This window comes from Amphiura filiformis, unplaced genomic scaffold (assembly GCF_039555335.1).
Source record: "Amphiura filiformis unplaced genomic scaffold, Afil_fr2py scaffold_28, whole genome shotgun sequence".
Lineage (NCBI taxonomy): Eukaryota > Metazoa > Echinodermata > Ophiuroidea > Amphilepidida > Amphiuridae > Amphiura > Amphiura filiformis.
Genome location: NW_027305492.1, coordinates 1,477,996 through 1,503,140, shown reverse-complemented (window position 1 = coordinate 1,503,140; position 25,145 = coordinate 1,477,996). Strand labels below are relative to the sequence as shown.

The 25,145-nt window shown below is 38.7% G+C and overlaps 2 protein-coding genes across 5 annotated transcripts in view; one reads left to right on the top strand and one right to left on the bottom strand.

The window, feature by feature from the left end:
• Nucleotides 1-5,036: 5,036 nt before the first annotated feature.
• Nucleotides 5,037-13,282, bottom strand: LOC140143794 (peptide methionine sulfoxide reductase-like). Of its 3 annotated transcripts, none has more exons than XM_072165610.1 (4): nucleotides 13,110-13,282; nucleotides 10,325-10,517; nucleotides 7,185-7,436; nucleotides 5,037-6,324 (listed from the first exon to the last, which is right to left on the bottom strand). In XM_072165610.1, the coding sequence occupies exons 3-4, from the start codon at nucleotides 7,364-7,366 to the stop codon at nucleotides 6,102-6,104; spliced, it is 405 nt and encodes a 134-aa protein (XP_072021711.1). In that variant the 5' UTR covers nucleotides 7,367-7,436; nucleotides 10,325-10,517; nucleotides 13,110-13,282; the 3' UTR covers nucleotides 5,037-6,101. The 3 variants fall into 3 exon arrangements, with proteins under 3 accessions (XP_072021711.1, XP_072021710.1, XP_072021709.1); XM_072165609.1 differs by having other exon boundaries at nucleotides 7,185-7,460; nucleotides 10,345-10,517; XM_072165608.1 differs by having other exon boundaries at nucleotides 10,345-10,517; nucleotides 13,110-13,281.
• Nucleotides 13,283-19,025: 5,743 nt separating this feature from the next.
• The window catches only part of LOC140143785 (AP-1 complex subunit beta-1-like), a 28,867-nt gene continuing 22,747 nt past the window's right edge, over nucleotides 19,026-25,145 (top strand). For both annotated transcript variants that reach the window (XM_072165599.1, XM_072165598.1), the window contains exon 1: nucleotides 19,026-19,157. The gene's annotated coding sequence lies outside the window, so the exon portion shown is untranslated. The remainder of the gene's footprint in view (nucleotides 19,158-25,145) is intronic.

The following is a 25,145-nucleotide window of genomic DNA, read 5'->3' as shown; positions in this document are numbered from 1 at the left end:
AGGCCTATGTCATCCACACCCTCATCAGCAGTAGATAGCATACCAAGTATGTCATCCACACCCTTATCAGCAGTAGATAGCATACCAAGTATGTTATCCACACCCTCATCAGCAGTAGATATCATACCAAATATGTCATCCACGCCCTCATCAGCAGTAGATAGCATACCAAGTATGTAATCCACACCCTCATCAGCAGTAGAGAGCATACCAAGTATGTCATCCACACCCTTATCAGCAGTAGATGGCATACCAAGTATGTCATCCACACCCTCATCAGCAGTAGATAGCATACCAAGTATGTCATCCACGCCCTCATCAGCAGTAGATGGCATACCAAGTATGTCATCCACACCCTCATCAGCAGTAGATAGCATACCAAGTATGTCATCCACGCCCTCATCAGCAGTAGATAGCATACCAAGTATGTCATCCACACCCTCATCAGCAGTAGATAGCATACCAAGTATGTCATCCACACCCTCATCAGCAGTAGATAGCATACCAAGAATGTCATCCACACCCTCATCAGCAGTAGATAGCATACCAAGTATGTCATCCACACCCTCATCAGCAGTAGATAGCATACCAAGTATGTCATCCACACCCTCATCAGTAGTAGATAGCATACCAAGTATGTCATCCACACCCTCATCAGCAGTAGATAGCATACCAAGTATGTCATCCACACCCTCATCAGCAGTATATAGCATACCAAGTATGTCATCCACACCCTCATAAGCAGTAGATAGCAAGTATGTTATCCACACCCTCATCAGCAGTAGATAGCATACCAAGTATGTCATCCACACCCTCATCAGAAGTAGATATCACACCAAGTATGTTATCCACACCCTTATCAGCAGTAGATAGCATACCAAGTATGTCATCCATGCCCTCATCAGCAGTAGATAGCATACCAAGTATGTAATCCACACCCTCATCACACAGTAGATAGCATACCAAGTATGTCATCCACACCCTCATCAGCAGTAGATAGCAGTGTTGTAGTCGAGGACCTCATGTCCGAGGCCAAGGCCAAGGCCAAGGACTTGGTGTCCGAGGCCAAGGCCAAGGCCAAGGACACAGTGTCCGAGGCCAAGGACAACCCTCCGAGGCCAAGGACTTTTGTCTCCGAGGCCAAGGCCAAGGACCAAGGACTTTCATAATAATGAACCACACTATTAAAACCACGCCCTATCGGGGGGTCATATTGTCAACATAAGGCAATTTTATGCACTTTTATACCGCTGCACAGTAAACCTATCTATAGAACTTTATAAAATAAACATGCCTAAAATGGACTCTTTATCCTAGTTTCAACCAACAAAACCCAACTTGTTCATTACATCGATTTGTTTCTTAGTCTTAGGGAACAACCCAAAAGTTTGATGAAGTCCTATAAACGAAAGTCCTTTCGCTAGAACGCTAACCCTTCCACCCTCCCTCTAACGCAAATGTCAAATATCGAAAACTCCAACCTGTAGGCCTATGCATAGGATACAGTGCCGTCGCTATGGTGGATTAGCCCTACTACAGGGCCTTATTTTCTTTTTTTTACATACTATATACTCCGAGACATCATGCTATAAACTGAGAACTGCTAAAAACCCAGTGATAGCTCACAACCCACTAACCGCTGTCCCCGAGAAATAAATTATTTCTCGGGGACAGCGGTTAGTGGGTTAAGCAGTTCTCGGGGTATAGCGTGTCTCTGAGTATAGCATGTAAAAAAAAAAAAAAAAATAAGGCCCTGTAGTAGGGCTATGGTGGATGGGGTGCGACAATGCTAGGATATTGATCACGTTTATGGAAGAAACAAATATTCTATTTTATTGTAAAATATTTTCTTCATACCTTTTTGGCACGAAAAAAAATAATTAGGACTTGCTGGATTTTCAAATAAAAAAGAATCAGCTGCTCACAAAATTAACTTACAAGTTGCAGGTTGCGAGTAATGTACACTATATTGATTTAAAATCATTCAGTAAATACTGAAATTTTATATTAAATCCTTAAAAAAGATCAACTTTGACCGATGTTTTAACGACTTTTTTTACAAACGTAATCTGACTTTTCGACTCCCTCCCTCCCTCCCTAACGCAAGGACTTTCTTTAATAGGACTTCATCAAACTTTTGGGTTATTCCTTTATCTAGTAGTGAAGATTATAATATAACACACTTATGTGTTTGATCCGCATTTAATTCTGTGAGCTGATGAGATTAACCCAAAATAGATGAAATTCATTTGATCACAGTTAGGCCTACCCGGTAATCGCAACATGTCCTACAGTAGCGTCCAATGAGTTTCTTAAAATATCTAAAAAACCTCTTGTGTCTATTCGATATTCCTATTTTAGGAATCATATTAGCTGAGTGGAATTTTAATATAAAACCACATATTTGGCCTCCATGTGCATGTTTTGCTAAGAGCAAAGGTGATAGTTAAGAGTGCACCAAAATATTGACAAACTGTTTTGTATACAGGTACAATAAAAAGCTATCCTTGTCATGTTTCTCTAAAAGTTTTAATTTAGAACTAAACAGCAGATCATGAGATTGTACTCTTTCACTCTTTAAACATTTGCCTGCATTTTTGATGATTTTGCCTGTCCTTGTCCGGTCCTTGTTGTCGAGGACCAAGGACTTTGAGGTCCGAGGCCAAGGCCAAGGCCAAGGACTACACGTCCGAGGCCAAGGACTACATGTCCGAGGACCAAGGACTTCAAAACCTGTCCTCGAGGAGTCCTCGAGGCCGAGGACAGTACTCGAGGACTACAACACTGGTAGATAGCATACCAAGTATGTCATCCACACCCTCATCAGTAGTAGATAGCATACCAAGTATGTCATCCACACCCTCATCAGCAGTAGATAGCAAGTATGTCATCCACACCCTCATCAGCAGTAGATAGCAAGTATGTCATCCACACCCTTATCAGCAGTAGATCAGCAAGTATGTCATCCACACCCTCATCAGCAGTAGATATCATACCAAATATGTCATCCACACCCTCATCAGCAGTAGATAGCAAGTATGTCATCCACACCCTCATCAGCAGTAGATAGCAAGTATGTCATCCACACCCTTATCAGCAGTAGATAACATACCAAGTATGTCATCCACACCCTCATCAGCAGTAGATATCATACCAAGTATGTCATCCACACCCTCATCAGCAGTAGATAGCATACCAAGTATGTTATCCACAGCCTCATCACACAGTAGATAGCATACCAAGTATGCCATTCATTCCCTCATCAGCAGTAGATATCATACCAAGTATGTCATCCACACCCTGATCAGCAGTAGATAGCAAGTATGTCATCCACACCCTCATCAGCAGTAGATAGCAAGTATGTCATCCACACCCTTATCAGCAGTAGATAGCATACCAAGTATGTCATCCACACCTCATCATCAGTAGATAGCACACCAAGTGTGTCATCTACACCCTCATCAGTAGTAGATAACATACCAAGTATGTTATCCACAGCCTCATCACACAGTAGATAGCATACCAAGTATGCCATTCATTCCCTCATCAGCAGTAGATATCATACCAAGTATGTCATCCACACCCTCATCAGCAGTAGATAGCAAGTATGTCATCCACACCCTCATCAGCAGTAGATAGCACACCAAGTGTGTCATCTACACCCTCATCAGTAGTAGATAGCATACCAAGTATGTTATCCACAGCCTCATCACACAGTAGATAGCATACCAAGTATGCCATTCATTCCCTCATCAGCATTAGATATCATACCAAGTATGTCATCCACACCCTCATCAGCAGTAGATAGCAAGTATGTCATCCACACCCTCATCAGCAGTAGATAGCACGTATGTCATCCACACCCTTATCAGCAGTAGATAGCATACCAAGTATGTCATCCACACCCTCATCAGCAGTAAATAGCACACCAAGTGTGTCATCTACACCCTCATCAGTAGTAGATAGCATACCAGGTATGTCATCCACACCCTCATCAGCAGTAGATAGCATACTAAGTATGTCAACCTCATCCACACCCTCATCAGCAGTAGATAGCATACCAAGTATGTCATCCACATCCTCATCAGCAGTAGATATCATACCAAGTATGTCATCCACACCCTCATCAGCAGTAGATAGCATCCCAGCAAACACAAAATAAGTTATATTTTGGCTTTTGGTTTAGGTAAAAATACCTATATTTTGGGCAAACATTTTTTGCAAAATATTTTTTCAATCCCAAAATAACATTCTGTTTAGAAAGTTTTGTATCAAGTTTTCAAGAATGTTATTGGAATGTTATTAAAACGTTTTTATACCCTTTATATAACCTGACATTTGAACGTTTTCTGTAAAACATTTTTGTTTGCTGAGCAGTATATTATCAAAAAGGTTTTATAAGATTATGAAAACGTTTTATACTCTTAATATGCCCTTTATATAACCCGACATTTAAACGTATTCAGACAACCTTTTATAACCTTTTGCGAATGATGTCGAAAACGTTTGTGTTTGCTGGGATACCAAGTATGTCATCCACACCCTCATCAGCAGTAGATAACATAGCAAGTATGTCATCCACACCCTCATCAGCAGTAGATAACCCGGGCCGGATTTACCTTTTTGGAGGCACTGGGCCAGGTCAGAATTTGGAGGCCCCCAAACTCACCATGAGGAAGACAAGTGCACTAAAGTGGCCAAGTTTTGGTTAAGAGGGTGACAAGCAAATTTTGTTCTGATTTTACTAAGATGTTTGACAATTGAAAAATGTCAATTTCAGACTATTTTAGCCCAAGATGAAGGGGAATTTTGCTATGTAATGGGCTATTTTTTTTGTTGCTATTTTTTGCAATATTACCATATTTTGGTCCAAAACATGGTGTTTTGGGGCTAAAAAGGAATATGCACAGGGCAAATTTGGGGCCCATCTGGCCCAATGGTAAATCCGGCCCTGTAGATAACTTACCAGGTATGCCATCCACAAATGCTGCAACGATGTGAGACATAGCAATGATAACATAGGCAGTCGGTTCTTTTTCTTTGCACTTTTACCTTTTATTTAGACTCAATATTTTGTGCATCAATTTATTAAAAAGAAAATGAAATTGGTTAGTCACTGAAGTGACCCAGATGGAAATAATTAGTTCCTGAAGAGATTCTCAGCTATGGAGCTTCATTACAATGAATGACTTCACTCCACAGCGTCATTATGCAGTATCTGACTTAATCCTCTGAGTAACTTCAGTACAAAGCAGTTTCAAATTCAATATTTTGGTAATATACAAAATATATAAAATATAATACTATTGTACATACAAATATTAAACTGATAATATTGAAAAAGCTTTTTTCAAGGTGTTTTATAATATCAATTAATTCCCAGAAACACTTTTCTCAAAAACTATTTTGTGCATTAGAGTACTGTAGACATTGGTTATTCAGTATTATAATAGAATAACTCTATAATGACACTAAAAAAATCCAAATGTATACATGTGTGACCACCCCAAAAACAAGTGATAAGGCCAGTTGCGAGCAAGACATACATGGTCTCAGCATAATGTGAAATTTCTACAGAAATCCTGGTGACCATTTATATATGTGACATGATCAAGGGGAATGAGTCACATGTAGACCAGTTCGAAAATTAGTTTTATAAATGTTTCTAAAGTGGACAATTAGAGCTTTCAGAAACTGAAAACCCCATGTTGATACGATTTTCTTTGCTAAGTCACATCAATTTATCAATCACTGAAAACAATGTAAAACAAAAGAATTTTAACACTTTCTTTGCCATTATCTCAAAATCAATATTAGCGACATCCGACTCATTTCCCTTGATCGTGTCACATATAAGCTTTCTATAGTTTATTTGGAAAGAATGCACTGAAATTTTAGCCTATATTTTAAAGGACATTTAATCTAAAGCACTTTGATAGTTGTATGACCCCGGGGTATGACCCCACTTATTTGTTGTGAATGTTGTGAAGAAATTACACCACCCATATATTTGGGACTCATTTGATGAAGAAAATGAGAGCTGTCATACAGTACTGAAAATAATCCCCATAAAATGTCCAAACAGTATTATAATAGTCCCCTTAATTCATACCACCCCTTCTAATCCGATCACGAACATATTGCGTTTGTTCTTCATTGAGACCAAGATTGTCAAGTTCTGCTTCAAAGTTTTTGAGCATTCCCATTCCAGCTATATATCCATTGAGTCTTGCTGCCACGTGGCTGGTTATTATCTGCTTAGAAGAAAGGTTCAGGCTCTTCAGGAGGTCATGATGTTTACGAAGCATGTATTTCTGATGATAGCTGGAAAAAAATGTAAGAAAAGAACTTGTTAAAAGTCTCATGTGGAGCATTGAAATATTTGTTGGTAATATCTGAAACCATCTAGTACTTCCATGCTAAGACTAATATTAGTCTCAGGTAAATATTGTGTTTAGTTCCACCAAGTTTCAGTCACACAAGAGCAATTTACATTTAACCCTCTAGATAATCTTTGACCTTGAAAGAACTCTCGTTGTTTTTTAACATGTCTCCTATGCCTCCAAATTTATTTTCTGAAATTTCATAAAAATTGTGTGATCCCTGGGTGACCTTTGACCTTATTGTCATTCACACCCCACTTGACCCATCCCACATGAAGAATTCTGCTATTACTCCAAGTGACAAAATTAGATTTAAAGTAATTTTATATTGACCTCATTTGACCCTAAGACGACCATTGACTTCAGCATCCGTTGGGTCACTGCAAGTCCCCACCCAATGATCATTGCTACCAATTTTGAGTTCACAAGTAGTGATACCAAAGGTCTCTAATTTGATTCCAATCTGCAAATCTGTTTTTGTGGCTTCACATGTAATTGCCCATCGAATAGCAAAATTTACCTTCATTTTGGGCTAAAATAGTTTGAAATTAACAATTTTTAAGCACGCCAATCAGTGGCGGCACCAGGAAATTTTTTAGGGGAAAGTGAATTTCAGGGGAAAAATTGGAAATTTGTGTGATTTTGCAGTTTTTGCCTCAAAAGTGGGGGTTAAACTGGGGGCAAGAAAAATATTTGGGGAGCAAATGCCCCCCTTGCCCCCCCCCCCCTCCTGTAGCGCCGCCACTGGCGCAAATGTCCCAGTAAACCAGATTGGAAGTAATGAAAATGATCTGCACTTACTCTTCAGCTTGATAGAATGTACCCGCTGGCAAAATCTTAGTCTGAATGGTACGTTTGATAGATTCCTGATGCTCATCTTTCGACTTCTCGGCCAATGATTTCTGCTCCTCGGAATGGTAGAAAATAGCTGACATATACTGGCGTTTGTGGCATTGAGTCGGGTCGTGGTTTGCCCAGAACATCTTAAGAAGCTTCTCGTAACTTTGATTGTCTGGATCAAACTCGATTTCGACCGATTCTGTGTGATCACCACTGCAAGCAGACGGACAACACAAACTAAATGGTAATTGAAATGATGCACAGCAGTTTACCGCCTATGTATGACAACCAGGGTCGTAGTAAGCGGGCGGCCGGGATGCCATGGCCGCCCACTTTTTGAGAGATTTGTTATGTTTTTCTTTGTATCTTTATTTCAATATGGGCATAGATTTGTAATTTGGCCGCCCCATATTTGTGATGGCCGCCCCACATTTTTCGACCTTGCTACGGCCCTGATGACAACCACTTTCATCTAGGACGCCCTCAATTTTGGGCGTACTATTTTTATGCAAGCTGTATACTATATCGATTTATCCTGAGATTTATCCGAACTTATTTTAATGAATGAACTCGTAGAGCCATGAGTGCATATTAAGAGTAAAATGAATGTAGATTTACATGATATTTTGCATAGATTGTAGATAGGTTGTATCAGCAAGCCTTAAATTGAGGACGCTCTAGATAAAAGTGGTCGTAATAAATGGCATATTTACAATCAACAGAGTAGAAGTTCAAAGTAAAAGTTGGTGATGCAGTATGCTTTATATATCGGGGGCACTCAGGTATTCAGATAGTGCACACACCTGACCAAGGTGGGCAAACAATTTTGACAGGCTGAGAAGGGGGTAAGCAATTTTGGGCACACTGTTTGCAAATATTAACAGAAGGGGGAACCTAATAATTATTGCACAGCCCCTAAATAAAGGCAGCATATGCTTAACTTATAATTGGCATCTCACTAAACTCAAAGTGTTAATACAGTCAGAATTCTCGCTATTCGCAATAAGGGCGCCGCCAGCAGTTTGCGATGTAATCGTGATGTATCATGATGTATCATGGGAAAAGGTCGACATCCAAGTCCGCGCAATACGAATATTACCATGCTATTTACATAGGAACACGTGACAATATTTTTTAGTTTGTCAATATTACACGCAAATCGATAGAGGAAAAATTAATTGTGCACATTTCAAATCACATTATTAAGTATTATTGCGTATCGATTCGCGTGTAACACCTTTATTTTGACAAACTAAAAAAATATTGTCACATGTTCCTATGTAATAGCATGGTAATATTCGTATTGCGCGGACTTGGATGTCAACCTCTTCCCATGATACATCATGATACATCACGATTACATCGCAAACCGCTGGCGGCGCCCTTATTGCGAATAGCGAGAATTAATAGGTAAATTTTCACGGGAAAATTTTCTGGACACGTGACACCAGTGGCGTAGCTAGAGGGGGGCAAGGGGGGCAACTGCCCCCAAAAATTCCATTCCGTCGGTTCAGACAGGACCGTTGGTTCATTTTGAGTGGTCTACTAAAGTGCCGGCGTGGAGCGCCGGTCGGCAAATCATGCATCTGCATGCGATGTATAGGCCTACTCACGCGGCATCGTCAGTCATGTGAACTTGACTAGTCTTATAATATTATGTGCATGTAAGCATAGTAATAATAGTATGTATACTGATGCCAAAATTTACGTACTAATATTTCTTGCTTGATACAATAAAGATTCACATTTTTATTAATGTTAATACTTGGAGTTCAACATTATGTATTTTTTGTATTGGCATTTAGACACACCAGCACACTGTGTAATTGAATTATTTCAAACTTTCAAAGACTTATATAAAATATGTTCAAACATTATTTCCTTGCCTATTCTTTAGTGATTTTCACACAATTTCAAAGGAACAAAATGCTATATATAGGCCTACCTAAAAGTAAAAACATGCATGAAAATTGGCCCTCCACAACGCTGAAACCTCTGAGCTTCTGGGGGCTTCGCCCCCGGAACCCCCACCAGGGGCCCTAAGGCGGGCCCCTGGACCCCACCCATTTATCGCTCAACTCGCTTCGCTCGCTACACTCATCTTTTAAATATATTTTGTCGGTTCGTGGAACAAACTTGCCCCCCCCCAATATCAAAATCCTGGCTACGCCACTGCGTGACACCCATGGGCGCAGACATATTAGCATTATGGAATGTGACCCCGAGCACAGCGGGTGTTCTTCCAATGTATTTGAATAGGAAGAACTCCTTCTTTGGTGGAAAAAAAGTTACTTGTCGCAAGTTAATAATGTTATTGTAAGAGTTTCCGTAGATAAATATTTTTTTCCGTAGATAGATATTTTTGAAATTACGTTTTGATGATATTGTGAAAAAATTAAGATAACATAACATTCAATAAATTTGCAATGCACAAATTTCTATCAAAATTGCGGTCAAAAATACTATTCCAATTCAAAATTACTAAGACTTGAGGTCACCGCCGGGGGTCAGAGAACAGGCTCGAGGTTACACTCACATTGATACGCATTGATCACGTGTCTAGAAAATTTTCCCGTGAAAATTTACCTATTAATTCTGACTGTAATATGGATAACACTTTTTTAACACTTCAACATGTTACACATAAATAGGTGGCGTTCCTAATGATTTAAAACACTATAACACATTTACAGAGGTATTTCAACAAAAAATATGAAAGATGTTTATATTGACAATATTAACAAGTTGGAGCATTAATAGCTAGTGGTAAAAATTCCCCATGTGTTGTTTACAAATGTACCACATGTGGTGTTAATCTTACGCTATGCCTCTTATTCTTTTGTGTAAAAGTAGAGATAATAATCGTATGTTTAAAAAAATGTTATACTCCATATCTTGACACTTGTTTTTAGAGACAAGGGCATAGCCAGAAGTACAACCCCAATGCTACTTTTTTCTGTAAAAAAACATTGAAAATCTGCCCTTTTTTTTTTAAAAGTAAAAGGCCCATTTTTCCAGGAAAAACATTGAAATTAGCCATTATTTAAAGGAAAAATTCACTAAAACATCCACTTTTTAGCTCATAAATTCTGGCTACAGACCTGGTTTAGAGTATACTTACAGAGCGTAATAGGAAGCGCTTTTTTTAGAGCCTCCAGTGAACCCGACCCTGGTGCGAATCACCCCCGGGACACAGCCAAACTGTGCCTCGGGAAACCAAAATCAGCTGAGTGCAAAGGTTGCTGTCTCTGTTTTCACATCAGGTTCTATCCTTGGTCCACTGGACGACTGGATCTGAGAAGAAAATACACATATATAAAACACAAGTTTTGTAAATTAGGGACAGTTCACAAACACTTGTTGGGGGGGGGGGACTGATGCAAAAAAAAATTTTCATGAACATTTTTCGCCCCCCCTTCTGTCAAGCCCCCCTTTTGAGGAAAATTATCGGTCAACCCCATAGAAAAGCATATAAACTCAATTTTCCCAGGAAAATTTGTGGTCATTTTTTTCAGGCCCCCCCCCCCCTTGGGAGGGTCAAAAAATTTCAGCGCCCCCTTTTTGCATCAGGCCCCCTAACAAGTGTTTGTGAACGGTCCCTTAGGGGCTGTGCAATAATTATGAGCCGGGGAGGGTAAAAGGGGGGGGCAAGAAATTTTGGCGAGCCGAAGGGGGGGGCAAGCAATTTTGGCAAGCCGAGAGGGGGGCAAGCAATTTTGGCACACACTCATGGGCGCCTTTTAAATAAAAGCGCGCTAAAAAGGCTTAGAAACGCTTAAGGTTTTACCGTCGTTACTAAACCTATCGACGAAATTTTTTTAAATTGACATATTTTGTACATTAATATGTGTAGATAATAAATCAGGAAAAAAAACAGGGGGTACGAGACCTCACTTTTGAGCTACAGCCGTTTTAAAAGAGGTGTACATTTCAAAAATCTCTATGACGCTTCAATGGCAAAATCAGCAATTTGCCCAAAATATATCACCTTTTGCGTTGTATAAAAAATTGTCGAGACAAATTTTTTTAATTTTATATATGTTATGAAAAAGAAAAAGCTCTGTAAAATCGCAAAAAAAATTGGGGGTACCGGACCTAGTTTTCGCGTAAATTGACCAAAATAGGTCAAAAATGCATTTTTTCTGCGACACCATGCGTAGTTAATTGCGTACATGGATATTTTGGTGCGTGCCAACGCGCTGGTATGAAGCGCGATCTGATGCCTGATCAGCGTCTATTATATATATTTACGCATATGGCCACAAAAAAGGAATTGTCTGTTTACGCAGGAAATTTTTCACTGTAAAAAAAAAGTTACCTAAGATAGGCCTACTTAGGCTAAAAAGTGTCCATAATTAGGAATAATTATAATGATGTCGACTATTAAGGCTAAGAATATCAAAAATTCTTAGCCTAATTCTAATTTGGTGTATTTTAGTCACAAGCGGGTGTAAGAAAGACTCCCATTCTGCAAAGATATTGGGCCAAAGAGTTATCAAGTTACACAAAGTGAGTTATTTTCAGCTTTATGTTCACCTGACTCGAATGACCAAAAAGAGGATTTATTAAACATGTTAAAGCGAAGCGTTTGACACCATGGCCGGAAGTGTTTGACTATAATAGGCCTACAATTATTATAGGCATTGGCCTACTTAGCATGCTTAGTGCCTTTACCGAGAGGAAAACTTTTTGGTCACAAAACTATAGGCCTTCGGAATTATCTCGAGGTGGATTCATATCATCAATTGTTGCAGTTCAATTTAAACCAAAGTTAAACGCTGGGTTGCCTATAGCTGTAGAAAAACGTTTGGCCAATTATGATATCATTTTTGTAAATGTAGGCCTATGACACATTTTTTAAACTGAATAGTTTTGATGGTGTTGTCTATATCGCATGCATTATGAAAATAGCAATCAAAAACATTGAACACTTGCTGCAAAACATATTCTTAGTTGGAACAATGGTGCCAAAATAATATATGTCTACAATAACATTTTCACATGTTTTTAATTTTGTTGTAGCGTGTTTCATTATGAAACGTTCTACAAACGTATAACCTTTAATACGTAATATACCGTAGTGCTTACCCAACATTTAGGCCAAAATATTATTAAAACGAATTAACCAATTTACCCAACACTCGTTTAGGCCTAATGTTAAAAAAAACCTGATTCTGTGTTTGTTTGGTAGGCCTATAACTTCATACCATCTATTGGACCCTACTGTCGTATAGGCCTACTTTGGGGAGGGGGTCCAGGTCCGTTATTACTGGAAGCACGCTGGCAAGATTTGGTTTGTAGGCCTACATGTTGTATTTAATATATTAGAAGCGACCACTTTTTTTGCGCTCAGCAAACATTGTTTTCTTTATTTTTTGGCCCTAGTTATCGCCGGTGCAAAAAATAGCATTGACACGACAACACGCATCGTTCTCTGCGATGTCTGCAACGCAACGCAGAACACGACGCGGCGTACGCACGCCTTGAAAACAGGCGCAATAGTCAAGTCGAATCGGCTGAAGACGGTAAAACCTTAAATATGCAAATATTCCTGCTCGCTGCGCTCTCAACATGTAGGCCTATAGACCATTTAAGGCCCATGAAAGTCAATTCTGAGTTTATTGTCCCTTTTTTTTCCCAGGTTGGTGAGGTGACAATACCATGCATGCAATGCATGATGATGATATCTACATGTAGTTTTAATAATCAGTCCCAGAACAAAATATTCATTTACTGACATGATCGTGTTTAAATTCCATGTTTTCTGAACTAGTTTCCTTTCTAGACTAGGACCAGTACAAGATCATGTCAGAAATTAATATTTTGTTCTGGGTCTGATTATTCGGACTAGACTAGGACTAGGTCTATGAATAAATATAGGCTTACCTTTGATCCGCTATCCCCCATGCTGATTCTTCTTTTTCTATCAAATTCCAATGGAATTTCAGTGGTTGACCATCAGCAGTAATTTAGCGTGTAAAAAGTCAGAGCCTGTATTATATCATCAAAATATTAAGCTTACTCAACCTCAAAAGCTCTAAAACCCGGAAGTAAACATACCGGATTTTAATATAATGACGTCAGAATACTACGGAACACCATGGACGACTCGCCTCATAGACAAATTCGCCCCATACACAAACTCGCCCATACACAAACTAGCCCTTATTCCCGGTTATGCAAACTCGCTCCAGTAGTATTAAGGTTCCCAAAATCTTGCATGTGTAAATGGGGGTGGGGGTGGGGGGGTGGCACAGATGTTTTGGTCACCGTTTCTTTTAGGGACCGCTCATTATTTACAGGGGAGGGGGGCCGGGAAAATGTAGGGGGGTGTGATTTTCACTTTAACAAACAGGGGTGTTATGTGATTTTATTTTTCCTGATAGGGGGGGTCAGGTGAAATTTAATATTAAATTATTCACTATGATTATGATATTTACCTCATATTTGGCCATTTTAGCCACAAAAATTTTTTGCACGCTTCGCGCGAATCTATTCCTGCACCATATTTTGAGTTTAGCTTCAATATGGCAACATTTTTGTGCGCTTCGCACGCATTGGTGTCATAAACTTATTCTCTCGCCAAAAAACGGGTGCTGGATTCACATAATACTTCAAATATAATCTCATGTCATAAAGAAATCTATGCCACTGTTCATCAGCACATTAGCCATATGGCAGGGTGGCAAGTCAGTCCCCTCCCCTGATCAGTCGACAGATGTATTGTGACAAAACTTATGATTTGCATCTTCCTTTTGGTCTATTTTAGACCCTAAATTAACCCCATTTAGTATCAAAATGCCAAATTGCCGCGCGCTTCGCGCGCATTTATCTCAGAAAAACCATTCTGTGTAGATCTGCGAGACGTGCCCTTGTAAATTCTGGTGTTTTTTCATCTTGAACTTGAACACGAATCTCGAAAATGAGAGTTACAATGTATAATTCCATCCATTCTATAATTCATAAATATGAGTGCATGGGCAGCTCTTCGGATGCTTGGAAAGAGCATAAAACTTGTATACTGGGACTAAATTAACCAACAGTTGTAAAAGCCCTATATGCATCATCCTTTAGAATGATTTTAGGTCCTCAATTTTGTTTTTTTTCTCGCGCTTCAAGCGCATTTGTCCAGGTAATGTTCTTTTAGTAGCAGATCAGTGGGACGATTTGGAAATTTTGCCCCCCCCCTCCCCCGGCTCGGTGACTCTTGGTCCATTCTCCGATAAAGCGTCCAAGTTTGGTCTCCGGAATGACAAAATGCCAACCACAAAGAATTCATAAAATTCATTCAGAATCGTAAACTACAATAGTTTAAGAACACAAAACAATGCATGGGTGATTTTTCAACAATACTTCATTTTTGAGCAATATTACTTGTACGTATTGGGGTAACGTATCAGTGGTAACGTATCTGTGAAACCCTTTCCAATCTTTGTCTTAATCGTGCAAGTGTAATAACTGACCGACTTAATACCCATACTTGATCAGTCATCACCCAATGTACTAAAGTCTGGTATGGTATTTGGCTTCATTTATCACAGCGTTTTTTTCGACGGGAGTAGAATTTAGGTAACGTATCTGTGACGGCATGAACGTAACGTCAGGACTTTTTGCCATTAATAGACCTAATTTTTTTTACTTTGAAACCATTGTGTTATGTTCCATATATTATAATATAACTATATATGAAGCCTGCTTGATCCATCACATATGAGAACAATCATCAAGCCAATTATTTTCACAGATTGTTATCCATTAGAAATATGGTAACGTATCTGTGAACAATATTGGCGACATAGTCTGAAAGACCTGTTGGAAAAATTTAATAATCTGTGTTGTGATGATTTATACTTTATAACTTGGGCATGATACCAGCTAATGAAAAGTATATAATCTATTATATGCGCGCATGTTTAGAGAGCAGGGCACATTCATACGGAACACACCTTGGCTGGCGACATGGAGGAAAACAATGGACATGCATAATCAGCTTTATTGTTTTATACTTTCTAGGCATGTTGCAACCTCTAGCCTCACACATTTTAAAAAGCAACTCCTAAGTATAAGTTATATTAATAAAAGTCATTTCTTTCTGACGAAACAAGTCTGAATACGACTTGAAACTATGGGCGACACATATTTGGCATTTTGAACACTTTATCGGAGAATGTGCCTCCGATACATCTCTCTTTGAATTTTAGCATTGAAATAGCATACTTTCTGGGGACAGCTTGGAAAAAAACTCGGATTACAATTGTGGGGAGAGTGGTGTCTTCTATACGAAGAGCCAGAGGTGGCAATCATGTTGCCATGCCCAGGGGCCATCAAAAGGTGAATCCGGCCATGTTATACCAGCAAAATGTATTTCTCGATGTGAGGGGGGGGGGTTACATTTTTTTTTTGGCGGCAATAGGGGGGGTTATGTAATTTTAGATGCTGCTAATAGGGGGGGTTGTGTAACTTTATGAACTCAATTTTGAAATCCTCCCGGCCCCCCTCCCCTATAAATAATGAACGGTCCCAACGCCCTAAAACGGGTGTGGGAAAACATTTATAGGAACATGTTCAAGCGTGTTTGACCCCTTGCATGTGAAGGGGGCCGTGGTGGGCAACATTTTGGCTTATTATATTCAGCGAAACGAAACGAAACGAAACGAAACGAAACGAAACGAAACGAAACGAAACGAAACGAAACGAAACGAAACGAATGAAGTTCTCACGGCTATTGGACATTATGCAGATTGTCACAGCTCATCTTGTGATACCAGTTGTTCCTCACGGGTGCAATGAGTCCGCATTGTTGATTAAGAAACACATTTCTCACGGCTATTTCTGAATGAATTATGAATTGATTTTGATTGCAAATTACTTTTTGCAAAAGTGATAATCAACGGATGTTTTGCTACTGCATTTAGGAATGAATGGCAATTTGAAATGAGTATCAAAACATCCGCGTTGATTATCTGCATAATTTAATCGAAATAAATTCATAATTCATTCATAAATAGCCGTGAGAACTGTGTTTCTAAATCAACATTCCGGGCTCATTGCACCTGATGGGAGTGAGTGACAACCTTGATATTGGTATCAAAAGATGCGCTGTGGCAATTTGCATAATTTCCACTCTAAATAGATTCCATAATTGGCTTAAAAAAGCCATGAGAACTTCGTTTCGTTGATTATCACTTTTGGCAAAAGTGATAATCAACGAAACGGGCTCACTGCACCTGCTAGGAATGAATGACAACTTTGAAATGGGTATCAAAACATCCGCTGTGACTATCTGCATAATTTGCAATCAAAATCAATTCATAATTCATTCAGTAGTAGCCGTGAGAACTTCGTTTCGTTGATTATCCCTTTTGGCAAAAAGTGATAATCAACGAAACGGGCTCACTGCACCTGCTAGGAATGAATGACAACTTTGAAATGAGTATCAAAATATCCGCTGTGACTATCTGCATAATTTGCAATCAAAATCAATTCATAATTCATTCAGAAATAGCCGTGAGAAATGTGTTTCTTAATCAACAATGCGGACTCATTGCACCCGTGAGGAACAACTGGTATCACAAGATGAGCTGTGACAATCTGCATAATGTCCAATAGCCGTGAGAACTTCATTTCGTTTCGTTTCGTTTCGTTTCGTTTCGTTTCGTTTCGTTTCGTTTCGTTTCGTTTCGCTGAATATAATAAGCCAACATTTTTGGTACCGTATAAAATGGGGTAACTTTGGGCACTTTTCAGAGTTTTTAAACCACTGCTTCCAAACAAAACCCATTAAATATCTAAAAATCTCTTTTTTATGACATTAGGGTTCCCTTCTGCACCTTGAAGTTGAAAAAGATTTTTTAATAATTTTGTAAGGGTGCCCTAGGGGTTAAAAATAGCCTGACCAAAGTTTCCCCGCATTTGGGTTAACTTTGGTCAGAGTATTACAGAAGAAAAAAAAATAATAATCTTCGCTGTATATGGGCAAGTTGTTATTTTTTGTGACATTTGACCCCTTGCAAAATTAATCAAGCAAACATCCTTGCTCACAAATATCGATTTTTATTTTTTCTGTAAAAAAATGCTAATTTTTGGTCAAAAATTGACACCAAATATGACAAAAAACAACATTGCTGTACGAAAATAATTATGACCATTAAAAAAATATGTTTGACCGACCAAAGTTACCCCGCTGACCGAACTTACCCCATTTTACGGTATATCGAAGGAGGGTGGGCGTGGAAAAGGTTTTTTGGCACGTTAGCACGGCCGGGGGGGGGGGTGGGATTTGAGAATTCACCATCCCGTGGCAGGCCTACACATAAACATAATAGGCCTAATTGTAGGCCTACCACTTGTGCCCGGAGTTTATGTGTAAGAAATTAGCTGCATTATCATGATTATTGAAATTGAGTCATAGAATCATCATTCACATGACAAGCACAATGAATATGCATTATGCACCCACATTGTGGATAAAAATGATACTAGTATTGGTGATACATTAAATTAAGGGACCGTTCACAAACACTTGTGGGGGGGCTGATGCAAAAAGGGCGGCCGAAAAGTGTTGATCCTCATAAGGGGGGCCCTGAAAATTGAGTTTATATGCTTTTCTATGGGGTTGACCCATAATTTTCATGTCAAAAGGGGGCCCTGAAATTTTTGAGGGGGGCGATCAATATTCGCAATAAAGTTTTTGCATCAGGACCCCCCCTAACAAGTGTTTGCGAATGGTCCCTAAGTACGGAAAAAATGGATGAAAATCAATCATTTTTAGCTGCATTAGGAAAACATTCTTTGTTTTTGCTACTGCTAGCGTGTAGCTTTTAGCATGTGGACAAAATTTAAAGGAGTATTTCGTAATGACATTTTTCCGTAGGCCTATATCCACGAAACAACTTATTCCAAAAATGTCAGTTGATCATCTGATTTTGCATTAGGGGTGGTGCAACAATTAGGCCCTATGTGTAACCCCGTGGTGGTGGATTCTCAAAATGGTCTGCCAAAATAATCGCTTGCCCCCCCCCTTTAGCTCCCTTTGGCCGTGCCAAAAAATCTTTGCCCCCCCCCCTTTCGATGTGCCAAAAAATCTTTGCCCCCCCCTTACACATGCAAGATTTTGGGGAACTCGAATTTAAAACCTCAAATTGTCTTATTATATAATGCGAGTGCAGCGAGCAGGAAATTTTGCATATTTGAATGTGTTCCTACCTATGCCTATTTAGGGCGTAATATAGAAACGGTGTGCGGTGCCCAAAATATCTGTGCCAAAAATTCAACGCTGCCCCCCCTCTTTCGACCTGCCAAAAATCGCGAGTTCCCCCCCCCCCTCTCGGCCCGCCAAAAACTTCTTTGCCCCTTGAACATGCCAAATTTTTTGGATCCCAAATTGCAAACCTAAAATGGTCTAGATGTATGTTGCGAGCGCAGCGAGCCGGAAAATTTGCATATCATAGCATTTCCGTACTGTTTTCCTAAGCCTTTTTAGAGCGTTTTATTTTAAAAGGCGTCCCATGAATGCGTGCCAAAAATCGCTTGCCCCCCCCCCTCGGCTTGCCAAAATTGCTTGCCCCCCTTTGGCTCGCCAAAAATTCTTGCCCCCCCATTTTACCCTCCCCAGGGCTCATAATTATTGCACAGCCCTAATTTAGATCCAAATGGTCCGGCTCTCCCATCATTGCTCACACTGAATGCCAAAAAAACATGCTCTCACCCATTGCCCCTTACTGCGAAAGTGCCAGCCCTACACCTATGCCCCCTCCCCCGGGTTCTGTGTGTGTTGCAATACCGGAACCGTGCAAAATGTCTTGTTGCTGTATTGCCCATCACTAAATTGGCAAAGTCGCCATTTTGTTTTGAATGCAGAAGAGATACATGGGCGTAATTCATGTAGATTTTGTCACACTAACATCAAGGAAAATCACGCTCATCTTTGTATTTGTAAGTTATTTGTTAAAAAAACATAAATGTGATGTTTGTTAGTTCAAATATTTTATCAAGAACCAACAGATAACCCTAGCTTCTGATGTAAGACCTCGATATCCAATAAGCTTACCTACATAATCATACACATGATACATCAATCATCATCATCATGCCAAGTATGAAGTAAAATCCTTATAAAACACAGAAATTAAATATTAGTGCTAGACATATCAAGTTACCGTAGAATGGGGTGAATAGGGACGCAGGGGTGAATAGGGACAGGAAAGAGAAAAGTTTTGAAATCTCATTTTTTCATGTATGGTTAACACTTTTTTTTTTTTTATTTCCACAGATTGAAAGATCAATCAAACAGTATTTAGAAAATGGTTCAGCAGATGTGAAAGAATAAATTTAGGATACAGGGTGTCCAAAATAAAATTATCTAAAAAAGGTTCTAAAAAACAGGGTGGTCAAAACTTTCCTGCTCCCATGGCCACTATTTTAGAAAATGAGCTGGAAATTCACCAGGACCTAGCCTGCCAGGTCCTACAACTTTCTCTAAAAGGTTATTTAATAATTCTGACAGGAATTTTTTAAATATTTTTCAGATAAATGTCACCTAATACGGGGTGAATAGGGACACCCTTGCCACAACCACCCTTACCCCACCACACCCTATCCTATCACCCTACCCTGCTCCACCCTTACCCCACTACCCTCATGAACCTACCCCACCACCTAAACCCTACCACCACCACCCTTAAATCACTATACCACACCTTGACCCCACTAGCCTCATTAAGCCTACCATCCTCACTACCCTATCCCACTACCACACCACCCTATACCCAGGCTACCACCCTCATCCACCCCTAATACTATCATGCCACTGCCAGAACTCACTACCCCACCCCCTACCCCAGCACTCCACCATCCTACCCCACCCATCTACTCCACCACCCTATCCCCTACCCCACCACCCTATCCACTGCTCCACCACCACCACTTTAATCTACTACCTCTACCACCCTGATACCTTTTCTCATACTCCACCACCCTGATCCCACTACCCCAACACCCTACCATACCTACCTACTTCCCTACCACCCAGAACCCTACCCCAGCCACCCTTACCCCCACCACATCCTACCCCACCTCTTCTTGTACTGACGAGCCTGATTAACGTTGTCAAGAAATCAGATTTTAATCAGTTATGATGGTATGAATTACCCTGACATGTTTCTATTGTTTTTTAAAACACACTTGGTGTCCCTTTTCCATCTATGTGGGGTAAAAATGCATGTAAACTCCTTCAAAGTTGTACTTTCCTTATCAAGACCAGTGCTGTCCCTATTGACCCCAAAGTCGGGGGTCATTAGGGACACCAAACTTTTATTTAAAAAATATATACCCCCCCACATATTCAATTTTTTATTATGGTGGATTAAAGGCATCATGGGTGGACATAATATGCCCTCAAAAGTTTGGCTTATGGGTCTACAGGAAAAAAACTACAATCTAGAGAGTGCCCAAACTGTCCCTATTCACCCCATTCTACGGTACCCCTCATTTTGAAGCTTATGATGTTGCGGACATAATGAAGTAACGGGATTTTAAAATTAATGCTGCGTATGCTAATTAGCGCTAATTAAATATTCAAAGTTAACGAATTTGTCTGTCGAATGAAGTATTTTACTAATTTTATAAAAATTAAAGTCAAATTGTATTTTTTAGCTAAGTTTGTTTAATGTTTACATGAAATAACCCTAAATAAAGATGTTTAAGGTATTAATCTTGATTAAATATGCTAATTAATTGCTAATTGCTTAATTCACTATATATGCAATTTTGTACTGGGAAATTCCTTTATTTGTTTGTTATTTTATGATTTTAAAAATAATTATCTAGTCTTCTAGAAGAAGAAAACTATTTATTTTTAGTAATTATAAAATTAATAAATGATTTAAAATTGAAATATTTAATTAATGCTATCTTTATCTTATAATTAGCATACAAGGTGTGTTTAAGTTCATAGGCTAGTCTACACTATACTTTTCCCATAGAGCACTGTGTAAAATCTGTAAAAAGCCTTCAAAATGCTCTCAACCTGCCCACATTATCCCTACTTATGCAAAATGCGTAATGCCCTAGCCCCATGTGTTTGATATCATTGCAAAGAGGACCTTCCAATATGTCTAAAAATCACAATCATCAAAGATCATCAGGGGGGTTAAGCTTAAAAAATGGCTCACAAAGTCAAAAATAAGTAAAAATTACACTAAAAATGGCACAATTCCAAGCCATTTGGCTAATTTTAAAGCTTTTTTCACCATTTTTTTTGTCATTTTGGGGAATATATTGCTTACGATAACGTTTCTAGATTATTTCCGATGCTTTACCCCCACAATGCAATGCGAGACCCGGAAATGTGCATAGGTCGCCATTTGTGGTAATTTCAACAATCGCGATTTTCAAACCACTAAATTCACAATTTATTTATGGAACTTTTCCAAGCTGTTATTCAAAATTTGAATTAATATTTAGTTAAAACATACTTTTAACTACACTAGCATTAAATTCTAGCAAAATATTTCAAGTATTAATGGAACTAGGGCAATTCTCCGAGAGCAAGTTTTTACATGTTACAGAATAGCAGCACCGATTTACGTGTGCTGTGTGTCATCGCTACTTATTTGCTCGGAAAAAGGGGGCGTCGGCCTAATTCATGCAATTCCAATTTCTAGGTTTATTTCTGCATTATATTTTATAATAGGCTGCCCTATAGGCTATATGATTTGAAGAAATACCACTTTTATTTGTAACACGATGATGATAAAATATACTCGATTACGATGATGCTGGCTGCGCACATTTCATTTTTCAATCATGACATAAATTCAGTGTCGCTGTGATGCGTTGCTTGTCGCTTTTTATACTAATTTTATTTTGCAGTAAACCTTAGATGAGCGCGTACATACTACCTTACCGTGATGTTGCAAAGCCAGAGGCACTAACAACACATATTGCGCAAAGTTCATTCATAAAATTCCACAACAGCAGATTGCCTCAGCCAGTGTTCGAAATAAGCACTTATCCTCTTGTCCCCTTGTCCAAAAATCACTGGGGACATTCATTCATTCATTCATTCATTTATTTCTACATCAAAAATAAAGAAACACAATATGGCGGAAAAGGCAGGAAGGCCAATAAGGCCTGAGAATTGCCTTTCCCTGACGATAAAACAAAACAAAGATTATGAAATCAACAAAAATAAATAAAAATGACTAACAGACAGGGGTCGATTTAGAAAATAAAATTTACATGCACAACTCTGATTTTTTCCTCAAAATTGGCTGAATAACACAAAATTTTGCATGCACAGGCAAAATTCTACATGCACAGAGCCAAAGTTACATGCATTTGTGCATGTAAAACCCCTCTAAATCGAACCCTGCTAACAGACATGACAAATTAGGCCCTTCGCACTTGATTATTAGTTTCCTGTTTACCGCCCGCGTCCAAAATTGAAAATCTCAAAATAATTAATTATTTTATTTTTATTTCTAATTTTCTCCTTTAAAATAACTTTCAACTACTTCTACTTGCCATTTTCTGACTTAAATAATGTCAACAATAATGATGAATGAACAAAGAGTACAACTCCACCTTCACTTATTTATAAAATCAAATATTATTGTGAAATAATTAAATGCCCGCTCTAGTCAAAATGAGTTGAAGGTTGCTTGTAATAGTTCAAACTAAATAAAGAAAATAAAAGATAATTAATAATTAAAAGTCACCTCGTCCCTTTTTCAAATTCTTCAACAGGAAACTAATAATCAAGTGCAAAGGGCCTTACAGTGCTCGAGAATGGCCTAATTTGTACTTAGAGATCTATAAGTTTTTGTTTAAGGTGTTTGCGGAAATGTTTTATGGACTTTGAGTCTTTAATTTTTTTATCTAGAGAGTTCCAAAGTATGGGCCCGCTTCGTTCGAATGGAATGGTCGGAAAAACTCTTATTTTTGTTAACTGGAGATCATTATTTCGCCTTGTCTGGTAGTCATGGATGTCAGAACGTTTTGTAAAATACTCATGAATTGGGTAACTCATGTATGGAATTCTTGTACATAAATACACCAAGTTCAAGAGAATACATATCTTCTTTATTTAAAATGTTGTATTTGGAAAATAAAGGTCTGGTATGACTTCTATAATGACTATTAGAAATAGGACAACCATATTGAGCTATGTACTTATCCCCTGGACAACCACTATTTGGATTCTTTGCACTCAAAAACATGACATATATATTTTGGGGACAACCAAAATGTTTTGAGGACAAGCAGAATTCATGCTTTAGTTATCCTCGGGACAACCTCCATATTTTCCTTATTTCGGACACTGGCCTCGGCAACCAATCGGAGACTAAACTTGCGTTTCAACACAATAAATATGCGATGTACGTTGTTTAAAATATGCTCTCATCAAAGGTTTACTGCAAAATATTATAATCACAGCGATCGCGATTGTAGATGACAATTATAATCATGAAAATATTCGAAAGGCTGCAAAGAATTTGAAGTTTTACTACATTTTTATACTAGAGCAACCATTCCCATTGATCGCTGTTATTCAAATTAATAATATAGTATAGAAAAAATATGTAATTCGTGTACATCGTGGAACATACTCTGTGCGTGGCTGTTCGTAGTAAGCTGTTGTACGCAGATAATCGACGCGTAGAGTAGCGTTGTACGCTTGTGTACTGTATTAGCATGATTAGTCGCAGAGTAACAAGCGTAGTTGAATGATCCACGATGTACACGAATTAAATAATTTTTCTATTACCGTACCGTTTTTTAAGTTTTTATTTTTTCGGTTTTGGAGTGGTTTTTTTAATCAACCATTTAGGTCTAGGATCCAGGGACACTTCAAAGCCGAAAAAATAAATAACTTAAAAAAAAAAATAAAAAAAAAAAAAATTTTCAAAAATTTTGGGGTGGGACTTTACTCGAAGGTGGGACTATACTCGCATCAGTACGGTATATAATAATAGATAATTTTTTTTTTCTCATGACCATCCTGAAATTTGGTGCTCCAAATCAATGTATTTCTGAAGAAGTGAAAAAAACAGTCAATTTGTGGTTACCAAATTTTTACTGAAATTTCATACGCCGGGGAAAAAACAATATATCACATCGTCTCCTGAAACAGAATAAATTCATTTATTGTATACCATACCTAAATAAACCAGCGCAGCGAAATGCATAATGTGCCTGACATCACTAAGGTTGTTCCGCTGCCATAATTGTTGTTTTTAGTCTGTTATCATTTTTCGGTAGATCAGTATTGTCATTTTTTGTGAAGCAAATTTCTGTTGATGTTTAAATTGGGATGATACTGAGTTAGTTTGATTCTCTCGGTTGGGCTGTTCCATCTACAATGTACTGCACTTACCCACTTCTCACTTCTGTCAAAGGCGACACCGGCCTCGGTCCCTCAGTTCAAGTTGATTTTCTCAACATAGAAAATACCAATTTGTCTTGTCTTTGGTAATTATTTAAAATTGATTTCCCTGATAAGAAATCAAACTTTTGGAATGGTTTCATCAAGAGGTATTTATTTTATGGCATGTTTTGTGATTTCCCCCATTTAGTGAAACAGTACGTGTCCCCTTTGTGTCCAGGGGGTGAGAAGGAACAGCCAAATATCAGCAAAAGCAACCAATGGGAAGAAGCGATCTATCGCAAGTGACGTCATGCCAACAGACAGAATGATGAGTCGGTTGCAAAGGTTGCTTATTTTGATCCTAGTCGAAATTTTTTAACATTTTTGATGGAGTAGTTGTGATCGGCTGTGTTTACCTGCAAACTCCCTTGCTTTAAATACACAGTGTCACGCTTCATCGATATGAATATGTACTAGATTTCAATAGCAAAGGACTCTTGCCTCAAATGTGATGATTATTGGTGATCAAATTTGAAGTTACACTTCTCAAGTAA

What these genes read in the sequence shown, in the direction of transcription:
- LOC140143794 (XM_072165610.1), bottom strand. Translation starts at nt 7,366, where the DNA reads ATGTTCTGGGCAAACCACGACCCGACTCAATGCCACAAACGCCAGTAT. An exon ending in ACATTCTATCAAGCTGAAGA is followed by an intron (nt 6,325 to 7,184) that starts GTAAGTGCAGAT and finishes ATTTTTTTCCAG; the next exon opens with CTATCATCAGAAATACATGC.